At 40.7% G+C, this 17,649-nt stretch overlaps 1 protein-coding gene across 1 annotated transcript in view; it reads left to right on the forward strand.

The window, feature by feature from the left end:
- Nucleotides 1-17,649, forward strand: part of LOC146618656 (cell adhesion molecule DSCAM-like) — a 119,640-nt gene that overhangs the window by 75,786 nt on the left and 26,205 nt on the right. Inside the window, exons 6-11 of the mRNA XM_085370099.1 lie at nucleotides 124-399; nucleotides 2,649-2,945; nucleotides 3,951-4,223; nucleotides 7,018-7,296; nucleotides 7,388-7,507; nucleotides 9,618-9,797. Coding sequence (XP_085226225.1) covers nucleotides 124-399; nucleotides 2,649-2,945; nucleotides 3,951-4,223; nucleotides 7,018-7,296; nucleotides 7,388-7,507; nucleotides 9,618-9,797 — 1,425 coding nt within the window. The remainder of the gene's footprint in view (nucleotides 1-123; nucleotides 400-2,648; nucleotides 2,946-3,950; nucleotides 4,224-7,017; nucleotides 7,297-7,387; nucleotides 7,508-9,617; nucleotides 9,798-17,649) is intronic.

A 17,649-nucleotide genomic window follows, 5' to 3' on the forward strand; every position in this document is an offset into this window, starting at 1 on the left:
TCTTAATGATTAAGAATAAACATTGAACTTGGACAAATATAATGATAATCATACTGTACCTCATTATTATATTTACTACCCAATTTTTTTTCTTAAACATCTCTTTGATTTCTGTGTCCACAGAACCCTTGAAAGTAGTGGTCAGCCCTCGAAAGGTGAAGGGCAGCGTGGGTAGCAAGGTGTCTCTGTCCTGTAGCGTGAGCGGCTCAGATGAATACGAGCTGTCATGGTATCGCAACGGAGAGATCATCTACCCTGGCAACAATGTTCGCTTCATTGGGCTAAACCGGGAGAACCTCATGATGGAAGGAATGTCGAAAAGTGATGGCGGGGCTTACCAGTGCTTCGCCAGGAAGGGCAAGATGTCTGCACAGGACTTTGTTCAGGTTATCCTTGAAGGTAAAATGGCATCACTGCTGCAAAGGTATCCAAACACACAAATACTGACCAAAACGCTACACAGTAGCAGCTGTCCTATACATATTCAGTGAGTTAGCACAAACAGATTCAGGCCTTGAAGATCAATAGGGTTTATGTGTTAATGGCATGCTGCTGCGATTCTCTGCCACCACTAGAATGATTGCCCCACACTTCACAAACACATACAAAAATACATCCACACACTCTTTAATCCATTAATTTACCTTGGAAGCGTTGCTTAGGCAACTGTCTCCTGTGGCCAGGGAGCTGTAAAAAGAAGATATTGATAATCTATAATCATGTGGAATACACCTAGATTATCAGAGAGCAGCAGCAGCAGCAGCAGGCAAACACAGACATTTGAAAAGCCGACAACTCTCTGTGTCTGGTAGAAAAGCTCATGGATCTATGTTCTTAATGAAAAAATGGCAAAGTCTTCTCAGAAAGACATGATTTTTTTCCTTTCCTTTTGCTGCTTTCTATCACTGTTTTATTAACAAAAATGTTTTCTTCTAAAGAAAAAAAAGATTTGTCTCCAACAACAAATGTATACTGCGTCTGGATATTACAAAGAGTAGTATGTAGACAATACAGGATATAAATGTTTTTTTTTGAATAATGAGTAAATGACTGAAAAAAATTTACCTGGTTTTTATGCAGGATTTCAGTAGAAGCTGTATCAGATGAACAAAGATTTTACATCACTTGCCCAAAAGTGGAAAAATGTGTAATTACCGACTGGTTAGTGAGTGGCACCTGGAGGTTGCTGGCAGTCACTTGGTGAAATTGATCACAAAGTGTGCTGTGCCACAAAGCCATCTTTATGATTGCCTTGATTTTTAGAAGATTGCTGCAGTTACCAGGAGTTTGCAAGAAAGATGTGGATTGCCAGCTACCAGCCAAGTGCTAACAAAATTTGCATCCAGATTTCCAAAGCCGTAACTTTTGCACGGAAGACAAACTATTTATGTTTTTTTTTTTATCTCACTTTCCAGTTTTGCCACCACTCAGAGAGTAGCTTGTAGACATGCTGGCATGGTCAACACCTGAGAGGGGTGCTAGCTACCAAACCATTTTGGCTTTGCTAGCCAGTGGGGAGCACACAACTGTGTCACTGGGGCTTTATTTGCTCGGGCCTACATTGTCACCATCATTATTGTTATAGGTGGACAGGTTAACACCATGTGGTTAGCAATCACATGTCTGAAAAACCCCAATAGGCACATTAGCTTAGTTTGCAAAGCTTAAAAAATATACATATTGGATTCATCACACAGCTGGTGCAACAGCGTTCAGTGATATTTAGGAGCTTCCCTTTGTGTCTCAAAGCACTAGTTGAAAATCAAAGCTATATATATGTATTTCTCACGGCCATTTTAGTGAGTAGTGAGAAAGGAATCAAACTGGCTCACTGTGATTTGTGCCCAACACAAACTCACTGGCTCGGCTAATTAGTCAGCACAAATGTTTAATTTGAGTGGTATGTGAGAAAAGATCAGTAATCATCCCGTTTCTGCGTGGGAATTGTTTAAAGTCTAGCATTTCTTCCCCACTCTCCCACACTTGGAGTCAGCCTTTTTACATATGCCTTATTGCCGTTGTTTGATGAACTATGAAACACATAAGTAAAGCTGTTATTGTGTCCAAAACTACCGAGATTATAAAATGAGATATCAGCAGGTATATTCAGTTTTTAAACGGTTGCCCTTTAAACTACAAAAATCTATTGAAGACAGGTGTGTTACAGTGACCTAACATGCACGATTTCATCTGTGACTGGTTTGAATCCTGTCAGGGATCGACATTATAACGCATTTCCTTTTCCCTTTTTCCACATGTGCACGTTTCAGCTTTGTTTGTCAATCCTGTAAAGCCTGATTCATGAGTTTTTAAAAAACTAAATAGCAATTTACATACATGAATCTCCATTTGTTCAGTCATTTTTGCTACATCTGGCGTTTTTGTTATTTTATTACTCACAGTAGTATTGCGTGTGTCTGATTGTAGACATTAGGTTTTTCACACCGATGATGTTGAGGTCTCAAAATCTCATATTTCAAATATGATACACTTGGCGTTACAGGGTTAAAACAACAAACTACCCCCAAAATACATAATTTATGATGACATTATTCACTAAACCGCTCTCACTTTTAAACTTAGTACTTCTGTGTGACTTAGCCTCTCTTTTATTCACCACCACGTTCCACTTTTGTCTTCTGTCACAGATGGTACTCCGAAAATCTTGTCCTCCTTCAGCGAGAAGGTGGTGAACCCGAACGAGCCCGTCTTCCTGGTCTGCAACGTCAAGGGCACCCCGCCTCCGAGGTGCACCTGGTCGCTGGACGACGACCCCGTCATCAAAGACAGCCACCACCACCTGGGCCACTACGAGACCCACGAGGGCCACGTGGTCAGCCAGCTCAATGTCACGCACACCCAGGTGCAAGACGGCGGGGTGTATCGGTGCACGTGCAGCAACTCGGCCGGGGTCGTGTACCACCAGGCTCGAATAAACGTAAGAGGTGCTTGTCAAATCAGCTCCTCCAAGAACAAATACACATACCTGTCTGTCTCTCTATGTGTCTGTCTCTGTGTCGTATATGAGAGCTGCTTGTTGTTTGGATCTGGAATTTATCTGCGAAAAACTTGTTCTTAAAATTTGGTGTTTGTTTTTTTCTTTGCTATTATTTTATTTTTAATTTGAAATCTTTATTCACACTTACATCTCCTTTTAAGTTGCTCTCCAGCGACTGATTTTGCCTCAGTTTTGTTTTCCTGTTACTGTCTCTTAATCCTAAACCACGTATACTTTTCTAAAATTGTTGCTTTGTAATTTTCTCTCCAAATTGTTACTGTGCTTTTCCAACACGCTTGCATTTTAGGTCAAATGAATTATGCTGGTTTGCTGCTCGTACGCCTATCTGGATATGGTTTGTAAATAGCCAGAAGAAAAATGCATTTCTTCTGTTTGAATACATTTATCCCCCGGTGTGCTTGTGTGTGCGAGTCATGTGTGTCTGTGTGTATTTACTCAAGCAGCCAATTCGACTCTTCTCGATCAGATGCTAAAGCAATTACTCTGTTTCCATTTTATGAGACACAGAATGAGGCTCGGCATGTATAACATTTGATGGGAAACAGAATGTATTACAGCCAAGTTATAAGCACGCGTAGTACAGTGTTATTTTAATGCTCTCTTTTCCTTCATATAGTTAGCACACTTTAATCTGCTTGTCATTTCACCGCCTTCTACTTAGAGTTCTGTCTTATTTCTTGTAGTTAAACAAAAGCTTTAAACAGCAGCTTCCTTTCACTTCTCCTGTGAGTACTTGGTGCCTGGTAGGACTTGTGGAGCTGTGAGGGGAAACACTTTCATGTTGAAATCCTGAATACGTTTAACGAGTCACGCGTCTGTTTGTAAAAACACCATAATAAAGCAAACCACACTCATTCACACTGTTGTTGTGATTTTCTGTGAATACCGCTGTCCTTAAAATCTTACATTTTTAATCTCTGTGCCTTTTTAGGCCGAGCCAGCATTCGTCCAATGAAAAACATCACCGCAATCGCTGGACGGGATGCCTTCGTTCACTGTCGCGTCATTGGCTACCCTTACTATTCCATAAAGTGGTACAAGAACTCTGCGCTGCTACCTTTCAACCACAGGCAGCGAGCGTTCGAGAACAACGGCACGCTGAAGCTTAGTAACGTGCAGCAGGTGGACGCCGGCGAGTATAACTGCAAGGTGATGGTTCAGCCCAACAAGATGGACTCCCAGAGCGTCCACGTCCGAGTGAGAGGTAAGTCCAATGAAACTGCAGCTCACCAAGTTGCCATTGGCAACCTTGATGTGTTATTCTTACTCTGATTACTCTTTGACATAAAGTCATTAGAAAGGTGCAGTACATCCGGAAAGTATTTACAGCACTTCACCTGTTTCACATTTTTTCATTATTCATTTTTGTTTTATTTTTAACAAAATTGCAAGAATTTCAAGGATGCAAGGATTGTTTTATAGTCATTCGCATCACATGTTTACATGAGGTGGAACGAAATTACGTGCACACAGTCCCAGAGCGAAAGAAACAGAATAAAAAGAAAATAGAATAACAAGTAATAAGTTATACAGATAAATAGAGTGCAACAACCTGAGTACCAGTATGGAGTAGATATAGAAACGTAGGTATATTTAAGCAAACCCTTTTTAAATTCTGTCTTTTTGGGGTATTGTGTGTTGAATTTTGAGGTGAATAATGAATTTAACCCATTTTATATTAAGGCTGTAACATGAACAAAGTTAAGTGAATCGCTGCGACTACTATCAGGATGCCCTGCATAAGAAATGAGAACGTTGATGCCGCTAAAAATACGTTGCATGTGCTTTATAATTTATTATTGGTGACATACTGTTATTAAATCTATTTGGTAAACCAGTTCTGTGATTATTAGTGCATAGACTGTATATAAAGGGTGGTCATTAATTAGCAAACTGACATTTTATAGCATTTAGTGTTTAACTTCAAATGATCTTGTTTTTTCTTGGAACAAAAGATAGCCATGTTTATCAAGTTATCAGCAAATACTAGCAAGATTGTTACTATGTTGTGATATGTTAATCTGGTTTCTATGTGGATTTGAAAACCATGTATGTGCCAACTGCAAATCATATCTAAATGCTCCAAAACACACCACACAGATCATTACTGGAATTAGCTAATGTTACAGTCACATTGAGGAAAAAAAAGTGCTTGGAGACAAATAAAGTTAATGCTACAGAAATAAAGCATCACTTTGCCCTTCGAGCTCCCTTCTCTTTAAGTCTGTGTTCTTGGTTTTTGATCGAATGGTCTATTGTTAACACATGCTTTAGAAATTTGCATTTCTAAAACATAAAAAGGTCACTAAGTACTCATGCATTTACACTTATTTTCTGCAATAATCCAAAAGCATATGGGAAAAAACAACTACTGACCTTCTGTCAAGGGTACCAGGATGATGATAATGTCCTATAAACATAGATATTTCTCTACCACTTCATGGTAAAATGGACCGCTACCTATGTAGCGCTTTTTCACTCAAAGCGCTTTCTTACTACAATTCATCAATTCACAAATTAACAAACATTTACAAGCAAGTCCGGCATAAATATTGGAAAAACTAGCCTAAGTAATAAACTCTACCTACCGACACTTCCCTCTGCAGCTCAACAATTAATATGTAGTATTACATCTATTTAATATTAACAATCTGAGCTAAAAAAAAATGTGCCATTACCCTGTATAGTATTGCATGTGTGGTATTGATCTTCACACGTCACATTTAGCCAAAAGGCATAGGCATATTCCTCCATAGGTTTTGTGGGAAACTGTCACAGTTCCAACTTTGTGGGATACAGTGGTGAAAAAAGGTTTCGGCTCACTCTTCTCCTCCCATCCAGACGCCACAATATAAATAGATCTCTCCGGACTAAATTAATTAATCTACCTGATATTCCTGGGTACATTAGTCTGGCTTATGAAGAAGAAGTGAAGATGGCAGCTGATATTACAGGGCTGACTGACTGATCTCCACTGAGATCTTACAACTGTAATAGATTATACTAAAAAAACGGGCTTCCCCATTATGTCTCATTTCCTTCCCTCTGCACAGTATGTAATGTTGTTTTCACTATAATACACTTTCCCACAGAGCGAGGGAAACGGAGGAAGAAAGAGAGTGAGAAAGAGAGAGTGATGATATAAAGCAACCCTTCCCAGCGGTGCTATAGTGAGGGAGTGCATTTGTTAATTTACTCTGCTCATGCTTAAAATGCCGAAGTGTCTTTGGGGATCCCTGGAGTCCATTATCTCCACTTTGTTGTGAATTAAATAAGCGGCTAAAGTGCTGCTTATTTCAGTGTTATTTGAACTGAATGGACGCTCGCGCAGATGACTTGTGTGATGGCTGGAGATTTCCCAGAGAATATAGCGCAGTCAATTTGAATAGATCATATTGTAACTGTGATTATATCGTGCAGATAGATTGACTTTGTTTCTGAATTTCAGTTATTCAAGACAGGTGCATTGAAGACTGAGGTGGTGCAAGGGATGTAGCCTCTGTTTAGTTTAAAGTTGTTAATTCTTTATATTGTAATATAAATGCAAGTATAAATATTTCCTGTAATCATGATTTTTGTGCTATAATTTGATAGTGTTGTTGCAGCTAGATGTTAATGCACATAGGTGTAGGTTAGTGGCTTGATATATGATCATTTATAGATAAAGGGAAAAGGCTCAGGTTCGTTAAGGTTTCTTTTTCTAAAGCATCACAACAAGTCACCTTGAAAGTTATTATTATTTATTTTCTTTCTCTCTTTCTATGCACTCTGAGGACAAAATGTTCCAGCCTGGGAATGACAACGAATTATTGCAGCATGTTTTGCTATTCAAGTCTTTTATGTTCTTTCAGTGACCTCTTGTTTTCTTAACAGAGAGAGAGAGTGATGCTTATAGGGTTAGTCTCAATAAGGGACACAGCAGCTTTAACAGAATCCAGGGAGTTCAGATGATTTTTGAAGACTTGTAATCATTTAGATTTTTATCCCTCCACCTGCAGTCCCTCCCTACATCCAGCCCTTCGAGTTTCAGCGTTTCACCATCGGCCAACGCGTCTTCATCCCCTGCGTGGTCATGTCTGGTGACCGACCGCTGGACATCACGTGGCAGAAGGACGGGCGGCCGATCCCCGCCAGCTTGGGCGTAACTGTGGACAACATAGACTTTACCAGCTCGCTGAGGATCTCCAACCTAACACCCGACCACAACGGCAACTACACCTGCATCGCCCGCAATGAAGCTGCTGTTGTGGAGCACCAGAGCCAGCTGATCGTTAGGGGTAAGACAGCATCCACCTTCCATCTATCAGTAAAATCAGCTGGGAAACACCATGAAGTGTTGCTGTTTGTTGTGTTTGTTGCTGTGTACAGTCCCTCCTCAGTTTGTGGTTCAGCCTGAGGATCAAGATGGGATCTATGGCAAAACTGTGACTCTTAACTGCTCCGCTGAAGGTTATCCACCACCTACCATCGTTTGGGAACACTCCAAAGGTACATTAAATGAACTGAATGTAAAGGGAAGATGGTTGAACATGTGAGAAGAGGTGCAAACATCAGTCAAAACAGGGAGAAATCACTCTGCTTGCTGCTTTCTTTACCTGCGGCTGGCATACATGTCTATGAATGCGCAGGACATACAAACGCACACACCACTTCAATTTAGGGCTGTTAGTTTTCACAGTTCCCACCTGCATCGTTAGAAAATCATCAGAGAGAAAAAGACGAGAACAGACTGAAGCAGACAGACAGGCAGCAAGGCAGCAGGTGATTTTAGTCACTTGAGCAGGGCAGATGAAGAAAGGGGCCCCAGATGTTTGCTCCATCATCCATATAACCTGGGATGAAAGCTTCACCAAGAGAAACACAACAGCCAACGAGGAGCAGAGCGTGCACATGTGTGTGTCTGCGTGCTCGGTGCCATGATCAAAGGAGTGAAAGAATCAGATCTGTTTTTCACCCTTTGATGGGATTTATGTGTGCTCGTGTGCATGTCTGTGCCTGATTAGCAGTGTCTGACCAGGCCTGATCAGTATGTACGGAGGGATCGGCCTGAGCTCAGCATGTGTCTACTCGCTTGTAGTGTTTGAAGCTAGCTTATTGGTCAGGTTTGCTTAAGCCAGACTACCAGTCAGTCCTATTTTTTGGTTTCTGGGACCTTTTTACCTCAGCATTTCACACACTTCCTGTTTCTCTACAGGATAGCTGTCAGAGCAAAGGGACAATGAAAATCAACTTATCCAGGGCAGGCAGTTTAGCTCGCTAATGCCTAATTTGTTGTTAGCCAGACTGCAGTTTGTCCAGAGAATAGCTGCCTGGCATGCTTTTACTGCAACAGTAATAGCTAAGAGCCAGATGAGTGTCTCCGAGAGATATGGAACAGTAAGTAAAGGTCAACTGCTATTAACATAACGACTAGCACTATTTGGATATGCAGAATCCATAATTCAAGGAAGAACACCTCTACCTCCCTCTGCCTCTCTAAGAGCCAGGGGAGCAGGAACAAAGTCACCACTTGACCCTTCTCTAGCCACGGCCACTTGACTGCATTTTAATTAAACAGCAAATACCCACAGCTCCCTAAATGGTCTAATCTGTACACGCTAACTTTAACACGAGCTTATGCAACGTCTGGCTCACTTTGCATGCGTTTAATGCTACATGAGCAAGACTAGTTAAAGATATGAGCCTTATAATTCAGTGTTGGTGACATTTCTTAGAGACTTAAGGGCTGCCAGTTCAGGAAGAGATACTGTAATGTATAACAGTAAAAAGAGACTGATTATATAATTTTCTATTTAAAAGACAGAGACAGTTTCCTACCCATCTGTTAGCAGACTTCAGACAGGTACCGGACAGGTTTTGTTAGTTATTTTGAAAAATTTTAAGAATGAATTTCAAATGTCAGTCATATTTGACTTTTACAGATAAAGAACGGCGCAAAGCATCGAACCCACTGCTTCAGGATTAGTGTGTCCTTGTCTTTCAGACTGGCCAGAAATGTGTTTCTAAGGACATTTCTGTGTTATTCTTTTGGTGAATTCAGCAAACACAAGAGCAAAGACTAAATCCAGAGTTGGAAACACAAGAACAAAAAGAAAAAAGGAGAAAATCCTCTTCTAACTTCAGCGGAGAAATCTGCCTGACTCTGCATCGAAGGCTAGTTCCAATATAAGGCCTCCCTGCTCTCCCCGTTGTTCCTCTGCACCAATCTGCCTTCTTGTTAAACATGAGCATTATGTCTGTTCTGATTGCATCACACCAGGAGCTCAGCCTGTTTCGCTCTGCTCAGCAGCTGTTTGGCGATTTAAGGATTTAGGCCTGGTGTTAAGAAACATGTTTACAATCCTTGCTGAATCAGACAGGCTTTGTCGTCAAATCTGTAAACACAGATGCATGGTCAAGTGAATGCACATGGACACACACATTCTAGGTCCTCTTACTGTTAAGTACTGTAATGCTATTTATCTTCATATATGTGTATTTTTCTCTGTGTCGTGGTGCACTGAATGAGCCGTATAAATAAATCTGAATGCCTCTTTTCTGATTTAAAACAGCTCCTGATTTTGTCTTTTTTTGGCCCGTCTCTACCTGCTCGCACTAGGCGCCGGCGTCCCCCAGTTTCAGCCCATCCCTCTGAACACCGGCTCTCGTATCCAGCTGCTGAGCAACGGTTCGCTGCTTATCAAACACGTGCTGGAGGACGACAGCGGCTTCTACCTGTGTAAAGTCAGCAACGACGTGGGAGCGGATGTCAGCAAGTCCATGTACCTCACAGTCAAAAGTAAGAATCCACATCTGATGCAGCTGTAATCAATTTCTGCTTCGCTGTCTGGGCTGAAGGAGCAGTAGGCTGAATTGGCTTCCATTATTTTCAGGAGTTAAGCTGTGCAGCTTATGAACGAACAGATCATGACGAGAACATTTTTCTATATACATCAGTTATACCTCACACCTCCACGTGAACGTGTCTTAGTTTAATGTCCATGACTGCTGGTGTCCTGCTTCCACGAGCATTAGCATGTAGCTCCCCTAACGTGCTAGGAGTGGTACTTAGATGCAAGTGGGGATTATTTTCCCTCTGCTACTGTTATCAAACTCGAGCATGAGGTTCCCTGCTGACAGGCAGCACTCTTTCTTTCTCCGTCTCATCCTCTGTTTTCTTCTTGGGTGTACATAAACAAGACTGTGACTCCAGCTCAATTTAATATTTAAGTTAGTCTGACAGGATAAAGGTCAGGTGTTCAAAATGTTCTCTATCATACTGTGACCTCTGACCTCTCTGTGAAAAATAATTTGTGCAGAACCCGCCTTCTGGGTGAATCTGTATGTTCTATCATTAATATCAGCGGGCACATCGTGGATATTCATGTGTCACTGTAATTAAGCCTCGCAGTGTACAAGGCTGAGAAGCTGTCAGCACTGAAACAGCAAGCTCAGAGAGGAACAAACTCTGTGTTTTCATAGGTCAGTTTGCTGACTGTGGCACCCAGTTGCTATGCAGCAAGTTGACCTATGGCTGTGCCAACCTTTTTTCTTCTATTTTCTACCACGCAGAGAGCAAACACTGCAGCTGCAGCTACTGCAGGCTCAACTCTCAGTAGCATATCAAACTCCAAACATTGATTTTCATGTATTTCAACTGAAGAAAATGATAAGTGAACAAGTTCTTACGGCACACAGTATGCTTTAACCATTAACTAAAAAAATACATAAAATAAATCGGGCCTGCATTTTCTTTATATTATGCTTTCAGTGTATCTGTTAAAATCCACCCATATGTGCTCCTCAGGGTCACAGAGAATGCTAAAGACGTTAGAATAAGATAATATAGCTCAATAATTTAATCTTTGCTGTTGTTGAATGCAACAGAAATGCAGATCTTCTCTTTTTCTCTCATCTCTGACCTTTTTCGTTTTAGTCAACTTTTAGTCCCTTTGTGAGGTCTTCTCGCAGGAGTTCACTGAGATAATGTGCAGCAGCAGAGAAGATATTGGTGTGCTTTTCTGGGTGACTCCTCAATGATCATTCTCATCAATCCCCACCCTAAGTCAGAGCTCCTAGGTGTATGTGAGGTGTGCAGAAGGGAGCATAGAGTTTATTGGCCGAATCAAACATGCTGGTGTGCACACATGCAGCTTATTTACATGCTAGAACATGTAAAGTGCATTTTCCACACACTGCCACATTGCTTTAGTATCAGTCACTGTGCAGTCCACCCTTTGGGCTTCCTTATTAGGGGGAGGGTTTTGATTATCGATTTATCGATTAAAATCGATTCTCGCTTGGATAACGTGATATCGATTCATTAAAATCCTGAATCGATTTTTTAATATAAATTTATTTTGCTCGAAACGCCAGAATCTCAGGTTAAACCTCACAAAATTTCAACAACCACCAAACAGCTAAAACAGTAAATGAGAGCAGGAACACGGACAAAGACGTAAACACAAAGCGCGGATCAGAATCAGTGAGATGTCGCCTTTCTCACCCGACGGCACGGACACGAGCTGAAAGCCGACAGCTCGCTGATTCTGATGTTTCGACGTGTCCGCGCTTTGTGTTTGCGCCATTTTTGCCCTGATTCTGAAGCTGCAGGTTTTATCTCTCTCCAAACATTATTGACTGAACCAGCAGCAAAAGAAGCAGCAAACTCGATTCACATAAACATCGTCATGAATTCCCTCTTATTGTTTTGCTGCCACCTCGATAAAATCACACTACATGCACAGCTGTCTCTCTCTCTCTCTCTCTCTCTCTCTCCGACAGCGCTGTCGGACGCTGTTTTTTTTTTTCCTTTCACTTACTTCCGAAAAGAAAGCCTCATTTCTGCCGTTCAATACTGAACAAATCTAAACTTTTTAAAATTATGCAAAATTGCAAAACGCTCAGCTGTGTCTCTAATAAAACCTCTGTAACTTTGCTCTGCTTCACGTCAGCAGCATCAGGTAATGTTCATATGTTCATTAACGGTTTTGTTGCGTTTTTGATCTACTGCAGAATATTTTTATTAAATCCCAGGCCAGGAAAATCACCTTCATGTTTTTCTGTGTTTTATCCTCAGCTACTTTGACACAAAGGCATCTGCTGTGACGCTCATGCCCTTGATTATGTCTCGCAAGTGTCAGCTTTCTTTTTATAGATATAAAAATATAGAAATGTACTGATGCATGATCTGAATTATAATATTTCTGACTGTCTGAGGCAAAATTTCCCGATTCAAATTGAATCGAATCGTGGATCGAATCGATTCGGGACCTTGTGACTCGGAATCGAATCGATTCTAGAAATGAGTGACGATACCCTGCACATCCATGATGTTCCACCACATCACAACACAGTGAACTCATCGTCATGCACAAGAAACCAGTTCGAGATGATTTGAGCTTTGTGACATGGCTCGTTATAATACCAGAAGAAGGCATCAGAAGATGGGTACACTGTGGTCATAAAAGAGACAGACATGCTCAGCAGCAATACTCTGGTAGGCTGCTCTGTTTCAACAATGCTCAGTTGGTGGTAATGGGACCAAAGTGTGCCAAGGAAATATACCCCACACTATTATATCAGCAGCCTAAACCACTCATATAAAGCAGGATAAGCCCATGCTTTCATGTTGTTTACTCCAAAGTTTGACCCTACAGTCCAAATGTTGCAGCAGAAAACAAGAGTCATCAGATTCTGATGCTCAGTTTGAACTTCAGCAGGTCGTCTTGACCACGTCTACATGACTAAATGCACTGAGTTTACCCCATGAGACTGGCTGGTTAAATATTTGTGTTAACAAGCAGCTGAAGAGGTGTATGTAACAAAATGTCCAGTGAGTGTATGTGTGTTATTTGTGGAGGACATGAACAATCAATAACCCATACCTCTACTCGACAGGAAACAGCAGTGGACTGTTTATGCTGTGTTATTGGTGTGCATTTTGTATTCTAGTAGGAAATGGAATCGTGTGAGGAGTGAACAGAAACTGCTTGCATAGTTTCACTTTCATTGATCCTAATATTCAGCTGCACTAGCTGCCACAGCAGTGTGAGAGAGTTGTGTATATGTGTGTGCGTGAGAGAGGCTTGACCTATTGAATGCACTCTGCTGTTGCTGCAGGCTTCAGTTTCACGTTGCACTGGGCTCTATCAAAGGGAATTCTAATAACTTCACTACTGAATAATGTACGCTTGCTTCTCACAACTAGTAGTTTCATTAACATGAACTGTAACCGTAACATGATTTACAGCTTTTATTATTTATATGAAAACATGTTCTTCTGCTTTAAATGAACAGAAACATGTTCTATTCCTTTAAAGCGCGAGTTATATATTCCCAACATAGTTGGGTGAATTTTTGAAGCCACATACACACACGATAGGCCTGTGGTGCTGATAAAATCATTTTTCTCCCTAAAGCACCAAGTGCACTGCACCTGCACATCTTTAGTTGGAAAGATGTTCAGGGATTTGTGCTCTAAAGATGCTTCTTTCCACCCAAAGTAACCAAAATGAGTCTTCCTCACTCCTCATGCGACAACATATGCAACTTATTAGAAAATATCAAACATTCGAGCAGCTGTAAAAGCGACAAAGATGACTCGTTTATAAATAACTTGGCTGAGATTACTAGAATACCTTCTCCTCCCCTCGCTCTGTCACGCTCTCCAGCAAACACAAACACTCCGGTCCTCTTGAGGCCGTGCTGTCGATAATCTGCATTACCGAACTATAAAGTCACCTGCATCTATCACAGTTCTTTCTGCTATTAGGCTAAGATACAATCAGCCACTGCAATCAATGGCCTGCCTTGCTGTGTCTGCAGTCCATGCCGCTGTCCGTAGTGCTGAACTAGCAATGCTGGCTGTTCCTAAAATATCCCTTTAATATTTCTCAGGTCATTCAGAAACATCTGTGCTACAAAAAACAAAAAAACATATACACCGGCTCTGACGATAACGCTTGCGGGGTTTTACATGAGAAATGACTAAACATCCAGTTTTTACTGCTTTGCTGTTTTGTGCAACTTGCAGGTAAAGTGACTGAGTTAATTAACCTGCACTTGTATAATTCATATAATGTAATACGATATCTATATAAAATGCCCCTGCTTGGATTGTACAGTGTAAAACATGGGAAAATCCTGCCCCCCCCACCCCCCCACCCCCCAAAGAAAAAAAAAATATCTTAGGTGCTTGTAAAGACATTTTTTAAAACTTTGCTATAAAATTACAAAGAGACAGTTGTAGTATGGAGAGAACGAAGGCGATTCGATAAAACTGAATTGGAGATTTATGGTTAAGGCAGCCTACAATGGAGGCTGCAGGCATGTAATAGTATTTCTTACACTCAATGTAGTAAAATGGCCTTGAAATATCATTTTTATATTCTCTATAGCTGCCTGCGGGCTCCGCATGATTTTGTACAGAGCAAGCAACTTTATTTCAGTCAATAACTATTGCTAGTTAATGGACCCCCCCCCCCCCCCCCCCCTCCCTCCCCCCTTTGTATTAGATGCCATTGATTCTCACGTTCATGAACTTTAGTAATATTTGAGAACATTGAGAACTTTTCATTTGTTCTGTAGGTGTTCAGCAGATCTTCCGAGCTTACACTTCTCTTCAGGAAATGTGCAGGCAAACATAAAGAAAGATCAGTGCTACCAATCGTCATAGTCCAACATTTTCTATCATAGTCGAGATTTGAAAAAAGAAAATTAAGTATAAAACGTTTAAGATCACAGTCATATTTTGTTTAATCCAGGATCAGTTCATGTTATATACAAGATGGTATATTCTGTATATAAGTGAGTGATACACTTTTCACTCCAGACATTTTTTTCTAAATGATCTTAGAGTTGGGGGTTTCTCCATTGCCGCCCCGAGGCTCTGGAACAGTCCTTGGAAGTCTTCAAATGGAATCTAAAGACCTACCTATTTTCCAAGGCTTTCCAATCTCTCTGACACCTCTTTTATTCTGTTTTAGCTATTCAGGTCTTTTACCTCATTGAATGATGTTTGCATGCGCATACATGTATTTAATGTTCACGTATGTGTGCTTGTGTGTGAATGTGTGCATTTTTGTATATGTATGTGCATATTTGCATGTACACATATTTTTTACAAACATATATGGATGTCTTACAATGTTTTCTATAATGTTTTCATCTTATCTATTTTAATTCTTTTTATTATATTATCCCTCAGTTTAGCACTTTGGCCGACACTTGATGTCTTTTAAATGTGCTATATGATTAAAGATGACTTGACTTGGCTGGACATTTCTGTACCACAGTTACTATATTGATGCCACGTCTGTATGGTATCATCAAAGTAGATAAAATATGAACACACTTCTTTCTTTTTCTTTTATAGAGTTATTCCAAACATTCTTAGTCATTTGTGATTCAGTTAGCACTGACGTGTCATCTTCACAGTTAGAATACTTCACATTAGAGGAAAATGTGATATGTTCTTTTGGGCCTCTGATCATACTTAGCTTCCCCTGCTACCATTGGCTCAGCCCCATGCCGAACACTCATCAAGAGATCAGATTTCACATTTTAAACCCCAGCTTGTACTTGTTGTACTCGAGATGCTTTCTGTAAAGCTGAACTAAAGTCGCCTGAGTGGTGTATAATTTTTTTTCTTGGCATACATTGTATATGTTTTTGTACACGCTGCAGGAATATTTTAGAGTTTGTGTATTCATGTAAAACACATCGTTTGCATTGTGCTTGTATGGAGAGGATACAGTTGTGTGTGTGGGGGTGTATGTGTGCCTTTTATGAGAGGTTAGAACTCTTGAGTGCATTTCTGCTTCATTTAAATCCATCAATACCTCAATTAGTAGCTGACGTGGGCTCAAGTGAAGTGCAGTCTGCATGTTTCTCTGCTTTATTTGCACTCTCAGCCCATTGTTTCGTCTTACACATTCAGCAGTGAGAGACTGAATAACACACCAAATAGTGTTAATCTAATGAATATACGAGTTATATAGCAAAAGATCTATTTTACATATTTTTGCTGTTCGTTGTAATTGGTTATTTAAATTTTTACGCTATTTTATGAGTCTAATTATGTCCGTATTATGTTATATGTCCAAGTGTTATCAGTTGGTCTGTGTAATTGAATTTTGTGTTAAGTCTATGAGTGTAAGTACAAGCAAAAAAGAAACATTTAAAATTTACTGGTTATTTTTAACCTGCTCCTCAAACTTGTTTGTTCTTATGGTGCTGTATATACACAGGGCTGCAGTGACACTGAAAAAGTTGAAAAAGTAGTGTTTATTCTTTTTAGTAATCCTTTTTAAAAACCAAATTAGTAAAAATAAAAATGAAAGCACAGGGTTAAATATTAAGCAGGTGTTTTTGTGATTTCCAGCTACTAAAGGTCAGCATGACTGGCTCTCTAAATAGCATATAGCATTAACATAAAATTTTAATACGATGGATACTACCAACTTTTTGATTAAACAAACTAAGTTAAATTTTTAAAAAAAATTAACTAAATAAAAAAACAGAAAATCCCATTGAGCTTACCTTTTAATATTCACCCTAATCCCCAAAATACAAGAGAAAGCAAGGTGTCTCCTAAGAACACAGGCTGCGGGCTACGAATTGCTAATGCCATCTAATCATGTGCAAAGTGTTAAGACCAATGTGTGACCCACCTGCCACTGGGACATGACCAGTAAATTAAGGTCAGAGTAATGAATATCATCACAAACTAAATTTATATCGATAGTATGATATGTTACCCTGCATGATGATTAATTTTAAACTGAATTTCTTCTATTACTGCGGCCCACCTGTAGTTCCGTTGCAGCCCAGCAGGGGACCCCAGCACACACTTTGGGACTCCATCCATCCATCCATCTATCCGCTTCCGCTTATCCTTTTCAGGGTCGCGGGGGGCGCTGGAGCCTATCCCAGCTGTCATAGGGCGAGAGGCGGGGTACACCCTGGACAGGTCGCCAGTCTGTCACAGGGCCAACACACAGGGACAGACAACCATTCGCACTCACATTCATTCGCACATTCACACCTAGTGACAATTTGGATTATCCGATTAACCTATCCCCACAAGCTGCATGTCTTTGGACGGTGGGAGGAAGCCGGAGTACCCGGAGGGAACCCACGCAAACACGGGGAGAAACATGCAAACTCCACACAGAAAGACCCCAGCCTGATGTTGGAATTGAACTCAGGACCTTCTTGCTGTGAGGCAACAGTGCCAACCACCGTGCCACCGTGCTGCCACTTTGGGACTCACTAGCATAAATAGCAGAGGTGCACATAAGTGGTCCGCAGTCCCGCATTCGCTGTCAAAATAAAAGACGCACACCAGATAAGAAGTTGCAACGCTGTTTGCGAAGCCAGCTCACCTCCTGCAACCACTTTTCCGAGAATATGCGTTTCTTTTGCGGTTCGGACTCCTTCTGACATTTCTTTGGAGGTGGAGGAACACCAAAGTGTAATTGCTTAAAGTTGTTTAAGTTGAGTTTGCTTCTTCGACATCTTTATAAGTTCTAAACAAATGTCTGTCCTCCTCCAGAAAATCTTATGTACACAAATGCGCGTTGCAACTGACTATAATTACAAATTACAAAAGGAGGCAGAACTGAAACTGAGAATAAATAAACAGGAGG

This window comes from Diplotaxodon limnothrissa, linkage group LG14 (genome assembly GCF_057381915.1).
Source record: "Diplotaxodon limnothrissa isolate DT_005_m linkage group LG14, D_limnothrissa_male_GT1.1, whole genome shotgun sequence".
Classification (NCBI taxonomy): Eukaryota; Metazoa; Chordata; class Actinopteri; order Cichliformes; family Cichlidae; genus Diplotaxodon; species Diplotaxodon limnothrissa.